The 13,859-nt window shown below is 45.2% G+C and overlaps 1 protein-coding gene across 2 annotated transcripts in view; it reads right to left on the bottom strand.

The window, feature by feature from the left end:
* Positions 1–10,250, bottom strand: part of ABTB3 (ankyrin repeat and BTB domain containing 3) — a 317,704-nt gene extending 307,454 nt beyond the window's left edge. For both annotated transcript variants that reach the window (XM_089671210.1, XM_089671211.1), the window contains exon 1: positions 9,141–10,250. In XM_089671210.1, coding sequence (XP_089527336.1) covers positions 9,141–9,999 — 859 coding nt within the window. In that variant the 5' untranslated portion in view covers positions 10,000–10,250. The remainder of the gene's footprint in view (positions 1–9,140) is intronic.
* Between the last annotated feature and the right edge of the window lie 3,609 nt (positions 10,251–13,859).

Raw genomic sequence — 13,859 nt, 5'->3', positions numbered from 1 at the left:
CCATGTTCCCGAGCCTCTGAATAAAATGATCCACCTGAACAATTTATTTTAACTTGTAAACTCCACCTGCCTTCCTTGGTGCTACAGATTACTCAATGCCCTGAACTTCAAAGAGTTTTCTAAATGCTCTCAACATCTCTTGCCTCCCCTCTTCAGTTCTCTTACTAAATTTAGCAACAGATGTCCAAAGGTGTCCAAAATGAATACAACATAAGGGAAAGGTTATCACAGTTTGGATAACATTAGGTTTGGTGTTGACCCCTCTAAGACCCATGTCTGACTAGTGATCCTTTATCTGGCAAGTTGCTAGGAGATCAACAAAATGAGTCACCTTTGTCTGTTGGAAGAATGAGATGACATGCAACCAATGGGTCAACTACAGCTTTTGGCAGATTCAGCAGGGGGCCTTAAATATGGACATGATGTCATAGAAGCAAGTAAGTGATCTATTTTGCAATCCTGCTGTTGGTAAGTCTGCCATGGGCTTTACCCTGCTGCCCTAGGCACTAGCCCATGAGTCATTATGGTGCATAGTCTTGATGGGGTGAGAATGGTCCAAACCGTTTGCATTTCACAAAGCTACACATACATATCTCTGCAGACAGATAGGACTAACAGCACATATCAAGATTGTATAGTATTGGAGCCAAGTCTACTCAGTGTGGGGCCCCAGGGCACAGGGTGGGGATTAATGCTATTTACATTTGCAGACTCTGCTGGCAAAGCTGCATGCCTCCCTGACAGAGCTACAGAGCATGTCTGCAGCCAGGGTCTAGAGCACGTTCCTGTAATTAGTTAATTACCTAAGAATTCTTTCCCCTTCACCATCTCCAGTACAGTTGGGGGTCTGCAGATCAGAGAGTGACACAGTCAAATCTCAGCATGTGTTTATTCATGAACATGGATGACACAGTTTTTTCAGCAATATAGTGTTTCAGAATTACTTTTTTGAACCACAAAGTAGGAAGTTGTTGCACAATTCAACAAAAGTTTCCAAAGAAATGGGGCAACTGGTGTTTACTCATGGCACTTCAGTCAGAGAAACTACAAGTTCCAGCATGCCACAGGAGACTGTGCCTGAGGGGACATGATGGGGCTATTGCTATTTAGTGCCTTCATGGCCAGGGGTATTTTAAGCCTTCATAAATGCAGTGATTCTGTTTAGAAAGTCTTACATTTTTTATTTTTTCTAAGAGAAGATCCATAATCAGATCAGAATGGAAATGGATGTTACATATGTGACTACCATGTTCACTGTGTTCTTTCTTCCATAATGTGATAGAGAACAAATGTACCCATGCAGTCCTCATAGACAGCCAGATATAAACAGATATGCATTCATTTATATTCCTTTAATGCTCTTAAGTCAGCAAAAGTCAGCAAAAGTGGACCTGGATGCAAACTTATTGAGTTTGGCAATGTATATGAAAAAATGTAAATGCAAAAACAAGTCTTGTAAAGCATTAAAATAACTCTCATTATATAAATAAAATTTTAAAAAGCCCAGCCAGTAACACAAATGGGTTAAAGCAGTAGTAAACACCTCTTGCTTACCTGTGTCTATAGCAGTGGTCTCCAAACTGCGACCCGCAAGCAAAGGGCCACATCTGCATTATTCCTCCCATTGCCAGCAACAGTGGGGCACTAATCCTCCCACTGAAACCATTGATGGGGCACTATTCCTCCCACTGACAACAATGATGAGGCACTATTCCTCATACTGACACCAATGATGGGGCACTATTACCCCTAATGATACCAGTGATGGGGCATTATTCCTCCCATTGACACCAATGATGGGGCACTATTCCCCCTAATGATGCCAGTGATGGGGCACTATTCCCCCTAATGATGCCAGTGATGGGGCACTATTCCCCCCAATGATACCAGTGATGGGGCACTATTCCTCCCACTGACACCAATGATGGGGCACTATTCCTCCCCTTGAAACCAATGATGGGGCACTATTCCTCCCAATGATACCAATGATGATGTACTATTCCTCCCACTGAAACCAATGATGGGGCACTATTCCTCCCAATTATACCAATGATGGGGCACTATTTCTCCCACTGACACCAATGATGGGGCACTTTTCCTCCCACTGACACCAATGATGGGGCACTTTTCCTCCCACTGACACCAATGATGGGGCACTATTCCTCCCAATGATACCAATGATGGGGCACTATTCCTCCCACTGACACCAATGATGGGGCACTTTTCCTCCCACTGACACCAATGATGGGGCACTATTCCTCCCAATGATACCAATGATGGGGCACTATCCCTCCCAATTATACCAATTATGGGACACTATTACTCCCCCTAATACCAATGATGGGGCATTGTTTACTACTCCACTGACACCAGGACATTTTCTTCTCCCACTGGGCACAGTCCGGCTCCCCTAAAGTTTGAGGACAGTAAACCGGCCCTTTGTTTAGACCCCTGGTCTATAGGTAAGTGTATAAAAAAATAATATATAATAAGACCTCCTGCGCTCAAGAGCCTATTACTAACTAATATAAGCTGCTAACACCTGCACCTTTTACCTATAAGTGAAAATACTGAAAATACAAAGAAATGGTGTAGCGCTTCTTAATACATAAATAATCAATCAAAAAAGTCAAAATCCCTATTGGGATAGATAAGTGAATGAATATGAAGTGAATAAATATATGGTCTTAAATCTATTATGATCCAGTCCCACAGCAAGCAGTGCTAGATAACCAGATCACTAAAGTGAATACTTCAATACAACATATAAATAAAAGTGAACCACACACGTGATCCCAGCACTGGGGGACAAGTATAAGTGAAAAAAGTGCTCAGTGTTATATAAACACTCAAATCCTTGAGCGGCCGGAGGACGCTGAGGGCTGAGCGGAGACAACGGGGGTCCCCGGAGGAGATATCACACTATTGGGGTTCTCTCTTTATGTGGATCCTGTGGGAGTTGATCTTATAAAATTAGAGCCATATAGAGGGGACATCGGGATGATCTTGTCCTGGAAGGTTCTCAAGTTTTCTCCTGAGGTGAAATTGGTTGGAAAATATCATTAAAAAGAAGCCGGTCTTGGAGGGTCCAGGAATGACCCAAAAAGCTTATAGGCCCTTTTTAGGGTCACGGTAAGGAGGTGAGGAGCCATTTTAGCTCTGTGTGGATATATCACCAGAAACAACAACGCTCAAGATCACCTGCATGTCTTTTGTATTATTGTGGACACTGGTGTCACATACAATTTTGATTGGACTTGTGTTTATAAGGGGATTTATCTGTTGGTCTTTTTTGTTCTATTTTGATATCGCAATTAAATCATTTTATTCATTGATTAGTGATTTATTATTCAGTTTGTTATCGTATAAGTGTTTCATTTATCAATATTTTGTCACTATTATTACACATATTTATGTGGATTTGAGTATTTATTTAACACTGAGCACTTTTTTCACTTATACTTGTCCCCCAGTGCTGGGATCACGTGTGTGGTTGACTTTTATTTATATGTTGTATTTAAGTATTCACTTTAGTGATCTGGTTATCTAGCACTGCTTGCTGTGGGACTGGATCATAATAGATTTAAGACCATATATTTATTCACTTCATATTCATTCACTTATCTATCCCAATAGGGATTTTCACTTTTTTGATTGATTATTTATGTATTAAGAAGCGCTACACCATTTCTTTGTATTTTAAGTGTATAATAAAGCTTACCTGTAGGTACAAGGAATATCTCCTAAATGTGTACCATTTAGAAGATGTTCACTACTACTGTAGCCAGTGACGTCACCGCATGCGCATGTCATTCCTGCAGAGCGCTGTGCTGCGGCCATGTCTTCCATGCGTGGAAGTGACGTCATCATGGCTCAGCCATTTAAGCGGCCGGAGTCCGTGAACCCAAAAGAAAGACTGAGTGAAGATTGAAGCCCTGCCAGAGGTGACAGCTTGCCGCTAGATGGCTTCATTTAAAGGTTAGTCTCTCCTATTGTGCTAGTATGTGATGCATACTAGCACATTATACCATTGTCTTGCAGGGGGAAAGTTTTTTTCGGAAACTTTACTACCACTTTAACATTTGCTGCCAACCTCACCAAGGCTTAGTATCCAATACTTCTAGTAATGTCAATATGTGGTTCCACCTTCCCCCAAATTTCATCACTGTGGGACACTGTAACGAAGCAAGGGCTGACAGACGGGAGTCAAAGAACGCAGAAGAGGACCAGGCACCAAGCGACAGTGTGCTTGAATTTCAGTTAAAGGTAGAGTCTGGTGAGTAGGATCAACCCATGTCTTTGATACTCCAAAAGTGAGATCTCCCTACTATACCTGCAGGCTCCAGTTTTGGGTGTTGGTGCCCACATTTGCATTTTCCATCTTTTCCTGTTGCATTTTCCACCATATAAAATAATAACAAATTCAGCAGGGAAGGTGGGACACCTAATAATGGCCAAAGTAGGTGTGAAGACCCTGTACTGGTGATCAGTACCGTCACCAAGAGATATCAGAGACTTTCAGAGGGTTTAGCATCTAACAAAATCTGAAATATCAGTTGTAGGTAAACTGACCCTCTAAATATGATCAAATCCCCCCCCCCCCCCAAAAAAAAAAACCAATAAAAATATTATGTATCCTTTTTATGGAGATATAAAAAAAAGATTACAAATGACAGACGGCTCTCAAACAATGAGCCAACTTCCCTTTACTTCAGAGTGATGAGTCAAAGAATTACTAAGGCTCCGCCGCATGTCTCACAAGCTCTGGTCATCAGGGACATGGTAACATAGTGTGTGCTTGTTCTTTGTACTCGCCTTATTTCATGTATGTTATGGTATTTTCCCTCTCGTTTGTTTTTCAGGGCTTTTTTTAGCTGTCTGTTGGGGTTTTTTTTTTCCTCTGCTCTCAGATATCTTTTAACTAAAGGTCCCTTTCATGAGTTCCCCCCACTCAGCTACTCAAATGTCAGTACAGTACGCATTAACTGTACACACATCTCACACCCACCCACACCTGAGAGATGGAACAATGTTTTTGCTAAACCTCAACCAAATAAATCATCATATAGTCAAGTCAGCAGTATTCTGGCTAAATGAAATACACTTTAACAAGGTTTTCTACCCTTTAGGTTAAACTTTGAGTTTAAATGGAAATTAGTGAACTTTTAAAGGGTCGGGTTGATCAAAAGTGAAATTTCAGTTATTGGTGAAGGCTGGTGGGCACCATTTGCTGGCACCTTTTATTGCTTGGATACTCTCAAGGCAAGATCTCATTATAATAACTGCTCCAAGCCAACTTGGAATTTTGGGTTCTCTAGGAGTGGCACTCCCTCTCTTCATGTTGCATTGACCATAGAATGAAACGAGATAAAAAATCAACAGGGAGCCTAGGACCCCTTTTTAAAGGACCCATGTTCAGTCGGGGTTCTGATGATCAACAGCAGAGTACATTAAAGATATTCCTGAAACAATATCAGTTTTGAATGGAATAACTCTAAAAACCCACTTTGTAAAGGAGACGTCTTGAAGGACAAGGGACAATCCCTGCAATACGGGAGATCAATGTAATGCAGGAGATGATGCTTTGCCTGCTCCATCGAGATATAAGTGGCCTGTCCCATACCCAGAGTAATACTTTAAAGTTGGTTTAAAGCAAACCAAGACTTGCGAGGACTTGCAAACCAGGATTTTGCACTCGTCCATGCAAGGCAAAACAACAGGTTGGCTTTAATGCCCCCTTACCTTGTAATACGTACTCACCTTTTCTTCACCTTCTTTACTCCCCTGGCCACTCCAATCAACCACAAAGAGCAAAGAAAATAAGCAAAGAAAATAGCTTGTACTTAGAGGTATGGCAGAGCATGTGACTCACTCCCCCTTTCTCTCATATGACAGCACCAGTGTTTGTCGACTGGCTGAATGCTGCCACAGAGGGGCAGAGAGACAGTCTTCAACCCTATATAAACCCCCACTAGATAGATTTGGAACTTATCCAGGGTTTCCTTTCCTCACTCTTGGCTGCCATGCAAAGCCTTTGGAAGGTGCTGGTAGTGATTAGAAAGGGTGTATGTGTATTGAAGAGAACCGGCTGCTTTGCCCTGCATGGATAAATCACAGGTTTGCTTTAAATAAATCCAACAGGATGAGCAAGATTCATTTATAATGGCCACAATCAGTGTACGGGCTGCTATGCTGGCAAGTGTTCTGACCTGGGAACTCAAGTGCACAGATTGCACCAAACACTAATAAGCCCTAGACCCAGGGGTGGACTGACAACTCATGGGGCCCCCGGGCAATAGGGGCTCATGGGGCCCCTGTGCCCTCGCCCACACCCAAAAAAGCCTATGAAAAAGCCAATTAAAGGTACCAGGGGCATCTCATGGGGCCCCCTACTGACCCTGGGCCCTCGGGCAGTGCCCGAGAGCTCAAATGGTCAGTCCGCCCCTGCCTAGACCCCCAGAGATAATATTGATTTCACAACTTATTCTTCCATCTTCATGGAGCACATACCACTTCCTCCAACAGACTAGACCACATACTACAATACAGCAGTTGATGGTACTTTTTGGAAGAGGCCAAATGTCTTATCAACTGTCATTCCCAGTGCAATATTTACAAATGTATGGCATCCCTAAAAAGAAGCTAGTGACTAGTATGACTTTCCAATATCTACAACAAAAACGGAAAGATGGACTAACCCTTTAAGTGTGAAACATGTAACTCTAATGCGCTAGAAGCTGCATCATCGGTCATGTGATCCTGCAATCTAACCATCTCCAAGCAGTCCACATGGTGCACGTTCAATGCTCCCAGCACAATGATGAGCATCAATAATCCATGTGTCAGGTATAATATATCAATGCAAAGGACATGACATGCTCTAGGCTGACTATATATATATACCATGACCGCTTGTTTCTGGGGAAGTTGTGGTCACAGCAAACAGCAGAGTGAATGACAACGAATGCAGTGTGTGTGTCTGTGTGGGCACTTACAGAATTGTAAATCGATATTCATTGTCTTGGTGATTAGATTAAAGAAGCCCCTATTTGAGCTGATAGATGACTGTATTGGGATTGGTAGGTCAGCGCTGGGTAGTAATATCGCTGTGAGCGTGTATGTTTGCATGTGAGGATAAACTGTTCTGCATATTTGTGTGTACTGGATATATACACTGTGCTACAAATGTGTGTGCTGGAATCGCAAGTGTGCATATACTACACTGCAAAAGTGTGCTTGTATGTGTGTACTGTGTGTGGTAGCATTGTATTATATATATGTACAATATACTGTATATACGGTATAACATTTGTGAATGAGCTATATTGCATATAGCGTATATAAGTTATAATGTATTTATGAATTGTAATGTATATATGTGTATAATGAACTGCTGCATGTATAGTATAATCAGTCTATCTATCTATCTATCTATCTATCTATCTATCTTCCTCTTCTATTATGTGTTGGGCTATATAAATCGCTGTATAATTGATGGACATTTTATTTATCTATCTACCTATCCATCTATCAAGTCGATCCTTCCATCAGTCCATCCATCCGTTTTAAATATGGTGCAGGGTGGTTGATCACAAATCTTCAAAAAGCGCCAACATATTCAGTAGCACAGTACACTGTCACAGGAGCACACTGAGAGTCAAGCTTGACACATTGTAGAAAACACACTTTTAGACACATCCAACCTACAGCTGACAACACGGATGTCAAATACACAGCTGACTGGAAGGCTGGGGCACACACACCACCGTTTCACAAGCTGAAAGCCACGGACAGAGCTGGGAAAATTGATGCAGCATGGATCCAATGTACCAGCGCAAGTAAACAAGCTTTGAAATCATTAACATCTTGCCAAGAACGAAGAGCCCCCAGCTGCAGCAGACGCAGCAGACCCCCAGATCCATACACTGCCATATAAGAGAAAGCTCTGTTTGGCTTTCCTGGGGAGATGGTTTGGTGGTAGTATTGTAGAAATCCACAATGAACCAAATAAGTCACATTCAACAATAATTATGAAGCAATGCACAAGTGACAGTATCTGCTGTACAGGTGTCACTGGATGCTGCTGAACAGGGAGCCTGCAATACACAGCCCTATATCCATGGAAGCACAGGCTCATTACCACTATATATTCAGTTAGCCCAGAAGCCCTGCTGAAAAAATATTGAATTCAGTTCATATTCGCATTGACGCAATCAAGGTCAGTTGTTTGGCACCATGGATGTGCCCTGTTATCTAAGAAGGTGTACTTCTCCTTCCAGATTAAGATTGGATTCACGTCAATCTGCAGGGAGAGTATTTGGGGGAAGATTTTTGTAATGGTATTTTGCTAATCTAATTGCTAATATATTTGCTCATCTTGGAGAAAAGCTGGCGGCATGATCCATATGGGGCTTATTTAAGCACACAGTTCAAGGAACAATGAAGTGCAGTAAGCCATCCAAGCCAATCAGAAATCAGATTTCACTAAACTGCCCACCCTAAAGGTACCTAGAACCATAGAGTTACAGTCTTGTTCCCCCATTATTGAAAAAACCTAGTGACAACCAAAGACCGCAGCCCACCTGTCAAGTAAAATGGCCATCGGATGGGTTGAATTTTTTTTGGCATCAGCCTACCTCCCCTCCCCAAGGAAGGAGCAGCGTAGGACACAAGCATTGATGCCCATGCACCTATGGGGAAGGTCTTGTGGCAGTGAAATTGTCAGCAAGCATTTGACGTCAATTTTAAATCTATGGCTGAGTTAACCTGTTGAAAGGTGATTGATGATTGGCTGCTACTGACCATTGCTCTTTGCACCATGTTACTAAACCAGCTCAGTTGTGTAGGATGATAAAATATCAGTTACACGGCCATCAGTACTGCAGGGCATACTGTATGTGGTGTTATGGCAAAACAACAGCACGTAAGTCACAGGTAACCATGGAACATGGATGGTCACCTACAGCAGATACAAGAAGAATCATCCAATAGCAAATACGGTATATCCCTTTAAAGACTATCATTGGTTTTCAGAACATGACACAGAAACATTGGAGAACCACATTGCATATCAATGAGTTAAAGCTCCCTTTTTCTTCATTTTATAGTGTTGGCTTTTTTTTTTTTGCTGTACTACTCACCACTTGCATTTTTACCGCATATAAGGTGCTGGTAAGGCTGAAGTAAACCCCATAGCTCCGAATCGTTGTTAATTGCTTGCTCCAGGGATTCTGGTGTGAAGTTGGGCACCTCGTTCTCCTTTTCGGGGCGAGGCATGGCGAGGACCCTCTTGCAGATTTCCTTGAAGAGGGTCTCCACGCAGGCCGTCAGGTAGATGGCGGAGTGTTCGTGGATCCTCAACGCCACCCTGCTGTCCACCATCCACCTGTAGAACTTCCCGACGGAAAAGGTGAGGCCGCAACGGACCGACTTGCCCCGGCTGAGCCGGTCCCCCGTGCTCATGTTGTAGAGGGAGAGGGCGCCGAGGGCCGAGGCGGTGCAAGCGGAAGACAAGGACCAGGCCAACACGATCTCCATGGCACTTTGGATCTCATACTTGGTACATTTGGCAAAGCGTAGGCTCAGGCGTTGAGCCTCTTTGGCAATTCGGACCAGGGACCTGCTGACCAGGGTGGACAGCTTGGAAAGGGCATCTCCACTGGCACCGGTCAGGATCTGCTCTTTCTTCAGAAGGGCTTCCACCTCCTCAAGGCTCCAGGGGACTTCCTCAAGGTCAGGCAGCCTGGAGCACTGTCCTGAGCAGTCCAGGACCTCGGAGTCTTCAGCCAGGACAGTATTGACCGTGTCAAAGCTGTTGTGTCTACTGTGCATGGAGTCAGTTAGAAGCCAGCAGTTTCCTCCATGGGCATAAGCTACCGGGTGAGAATCTGAACACAGGGACAAGTTGGAGGACCTGATGGAATCGGCAGCCCCACCATAACCAGAATCCAGGGTCAAATCTTCCAGCGTCCTCACAGCTGTCTTACCTCTTCTTGCCATAACTGCACTTCATACTGCACCACTAAAACTAAGAGGAGGAAAAAAAAGACGGATCTCTGCTGCAGTCCTTGCCGGCTCTCTGCACAGATCGACTCCTTCAAGGGACGCACCACTCCGATTTGTATCTCTGATGAGCAAAATGCAGCCACAATCCTGCGCTAATGTGCAATTTTTCTTTCCCCCCCCCAGAAGCAGCGATCAGCCTCCCAGCCAGCTCCGGGCTCCGCACTGCATTACAGCGACAGGCGAGCGCCGGAGAGGGGAATGAACTGAGGGGGCGGGGCTATACAAATGAGGGAAGGGGAGCGACCAATCGCCAAACCCGGCCGGGCAGCAGAATGAGCAGCGGTCTCGGAGGGGAGGGGATGTAGTAGTGACAGCGCTTGGAATGTCAGGCGGCTGCTGCTGCACTGAGACGGGCGCTGGGGAGGCAGGCTCGTCCATAGGTCCGCATTCTTCATTCCGGACAATGAAGGACGAGGATGGTCCTCAATCTGTGATCAGCTCACCGGGATATGCAGCCCGGGGATTGGGCAGGAAGATGGCAACAGGTGACACACAAGCTGAAAATGCCACTCTTCTGGCTCGTTCACACTTGACTTTATTTCTAATTCTTGCCAAGTCCCCATATAGCGTTTGAGAGGCATAAGGCTACGTTCACACTAGCGTTGTGTGCAGGCGGCAGAGAGGCGTTTGGGAAGCGTTTTTACCGCATCCCAAACGCCTCTGCCAATTCTGCACATTACAGCACATGGTGCTGTTATAACGAGAGCGTTTGTGCCATGTCGTGGCAAAACGGACGCCTTGGTTGAGTCAGGAGGCGTTGAAGCCTCCTATTCTAGTCTATGGTGCTGCTCCACAAACGCCCGGCCAGCGTATGCGGTGCAGTTGCGACACGGTTGCGGGGCATTTGCGGAGCGATAACACCATTCAAACTGCATTATAGGTGTTTGTGGGGCGTTTTTAACGCTCGGCAAACGACTAGCAACTTCCGCTAAACCGCGCATGCGGCATTTGTGGAGCGTTTGCTGAGCGTTAAAAAAACGCTCCGCAAACGCCAGACCAACGCTTGCCAAACGCTATAGGGGCATTTGGCATCGTTGGTAACACAGCCAAGTGTGAACAAGCCCTTAGACAGGCATTTGGGAAGCGTTTTTAATACTCCTCAAACGCTCCCCAAACGCCATATGCGCGGTTTTGAGGTGGTTGATAGACGTTTGCTAAGTGTTAAAGCCGCACCTCTAAAATATAAGTGCACTGCTAAAAATGCATGTCACAAATTCCATAAACGCATGTGAATTAAACGTATATGTGAATAAAGTGCTGAAAGTGCAATATTAATATAAATGATTCAAAATGACATAAAAAAACAATAAAAGAAGTTCATAAAAGCATTCGTGAATTTTAAAACATCTCTTGTGCAAAGATATCAGCTGAAGTAGTGCCAATGATTAGCATGTGAAGTGATCCGTGAGGAGTAACGGTGCAAAAACTTGTGACAGGAAACCCCCCCTTGGTACGGATGTACACTCACCAGACCATACATTATAATGTGCATTGATTATAATACATCGCACATCTGGGGGTGCAGAGGTATGCTGACAGCTACAGGATCATCTGTCCATCCGTCAGGGTAGGTGTTTGGTGGTCCTGGGGGGGAATCAGCTCAGCCTCAGGAGCCAGAAAGGTGCTTATAGTGGAGTATTTTATTATAGTAATGGTAGCAAACAACATAAAAAGTATCCACGTGGAGTAATAACATTCAATAAATAAAGTACCAAGCTGGCCGCCACTCCTCTGCAGCGGCTGCTAGAGGTCAGCAATAGGGCTCCACCCTAAAACCGCACCACAAACGCCTATAATGAAGTTAAATGGTATTAACACTCCGCAACCGCGTCACAAACACCTGCCAGGCGTTTGAGGAGCAGCACCAGACATGAATGGGAGGTTTCAACTCCTGCCTCCACATGAGGCGTCAGTTTTGCCGCGATGCTAACGCTTCAGTGAACATGCTGAATTTTCATAGGCATTTGAGAAGCATTAAAAATGCTTCCCAAAAGCCTGACACCTGCTGACAAAGCTAGTGTGAACGTAGCCTTCCTGACATCTTCGCTACTAGAACCCTTCAGGTCTGTAGGATTGGAGATCAAGTTTTCTCTCTGGTGTAAGCAGACATTGAAGCAACCTGGGATGTACCGTGGGTGCTCAACCTGTGGCCCTCCAGCTGTTGCAGAACTACAAGTTCCATCATGCCTCTGCCTTTGGGCCATCTTATTAGCATTGTGAGCCCCTGGGAAAAGTAACGCACTGGGGCCCCTACCAGCCTGCCCCAATTTACACACTACTCTCAAGAATTAAAGTATACATATTTGATACAATGAAACATATAATTAAACATGTTAAATGGACTGTACTGCGTTTCTGCAAAACACTGCAGAAAACCCTTAGGTGTGAACCTGGGGTAAGTGTTGATGGGGGAATGCCCTCCAACAGTGCAATTCCCCCATGGCTATGGCCATCAACATGATGGGGAGCCTTCCCTGCCAGCAGGGCACAATGATTAGCGTTGATGGCTATAGCCAGCAGCATTAATCATTTGGAAAAAACAAAAACAGGCTGGTTGTACAGGAGTCGATCGATAGATCAACTTTTGTACAACCAGGCAGGGGCGTCCCTAGGGTTGGTGTCACCTGGTGCCGCAACACTTGGTGACACCCCCTCCGACGATCTCCGCAGGATGGATCAGATCTGCGGATTGAGCATAATGGATTGAAGTCCGATCCATTATCCTCCCCAATCCACAGATCTGATCCATTCTGCAGGGATCATCGGCTTGCAACCTATACGGGGTTAACGGATCTCTCCACGAGCTCCACGGAAAGGTAAGTTTTAAAGCAAGCCAACGATCCCCGCAGGATGGATCGGATCTGCGGATTGAGAGTAATGGATTGGTGTCTGATCCATTATCCTCTCCAATCCGCAGATCCGATCCACCCTGCCGGTATCGTCAGCTTGCAACCTATACGGGGTTAACGGATCTCTCCACGAGCTCCACGGAAAGGTAAGTTTTAAAGCAAGCCAACGATCCCCGCAGGATGGATCGGATCTGCGGATTGAGCGTAATGGATTGGTGTCTGATCCATTATCCTCTCCAATCTGCAGATCCGATCCATCCTGCCGGGTTCGTCGGCTTGCAACCTATACGGGGTTAACGGATCTCTCCACGAGCTCCACGGAAAGGTAAATGTTAAAGCAAGCCGACGATCTCCGCAGGATGGATTGGATCTGCGGATTGGGAAGGATAATGGATCGGACTCCAATCCATTATGGTCAATCCGCAGATCAGATCCATCCTGCGGGGATCGTCGGCTTGCTTTGTAAACTTACCTTTCCATTGAGTGGGTCCGGTGTCACCCTATGCAAAAGGTGTCACCCGGTGCAACGCGCACCCCCCACACCTGCCTAGGGATGCCCCTGCAACCAGGGGGCCCATACATGGATCGAAATTCGGCCAGTCCCTGCTGAACCGGCCAAAATTCGATCCATGTATAGTCGGCTTTAGCATGTATTGCATTAAGGCTGCCTTTTCATTTGAATGAGCTGCCAGTGCACCAGGTGGATTAAAAAAACAGACAAGCACCATTTTATTTTTGACTCAGCATGCCACAACCTGTGGTGTATTTAGGTTTTGTGCTGCCCTAGGTAACACAAAACTTGGGTGCCCCCCCACGGAGAGAGCCTGACATTGACCAACACCCCTGCTCACCCCCCACCTGAGAGAGCCTACCATTAACAACCCCCCTCCCCCCCCCAGTGAGAGAGAGAAAGACACTCACCTTCACAGCTCCGGACATCCCCGG

The sequence above is a fragment of the Staurois parvus genome, unplaced genomic scaffold (genome assembly GCF_062004578.1).
Source record: "Staurois parvus isolate SC_StPar_1 unplaced genomic scaffold, SC_StPar_1.0 ptg000101l, whole genome shotgun sequence".
Taxonomy (NCBI): Eukaryota; Metazoa; Chordata; class Amphibia; order Anura; family Ranidae; genus Staurois; species Staurois parvus.
This window is presented reverse-complemented; position numbering and strand designations above follow the sequence as displayed.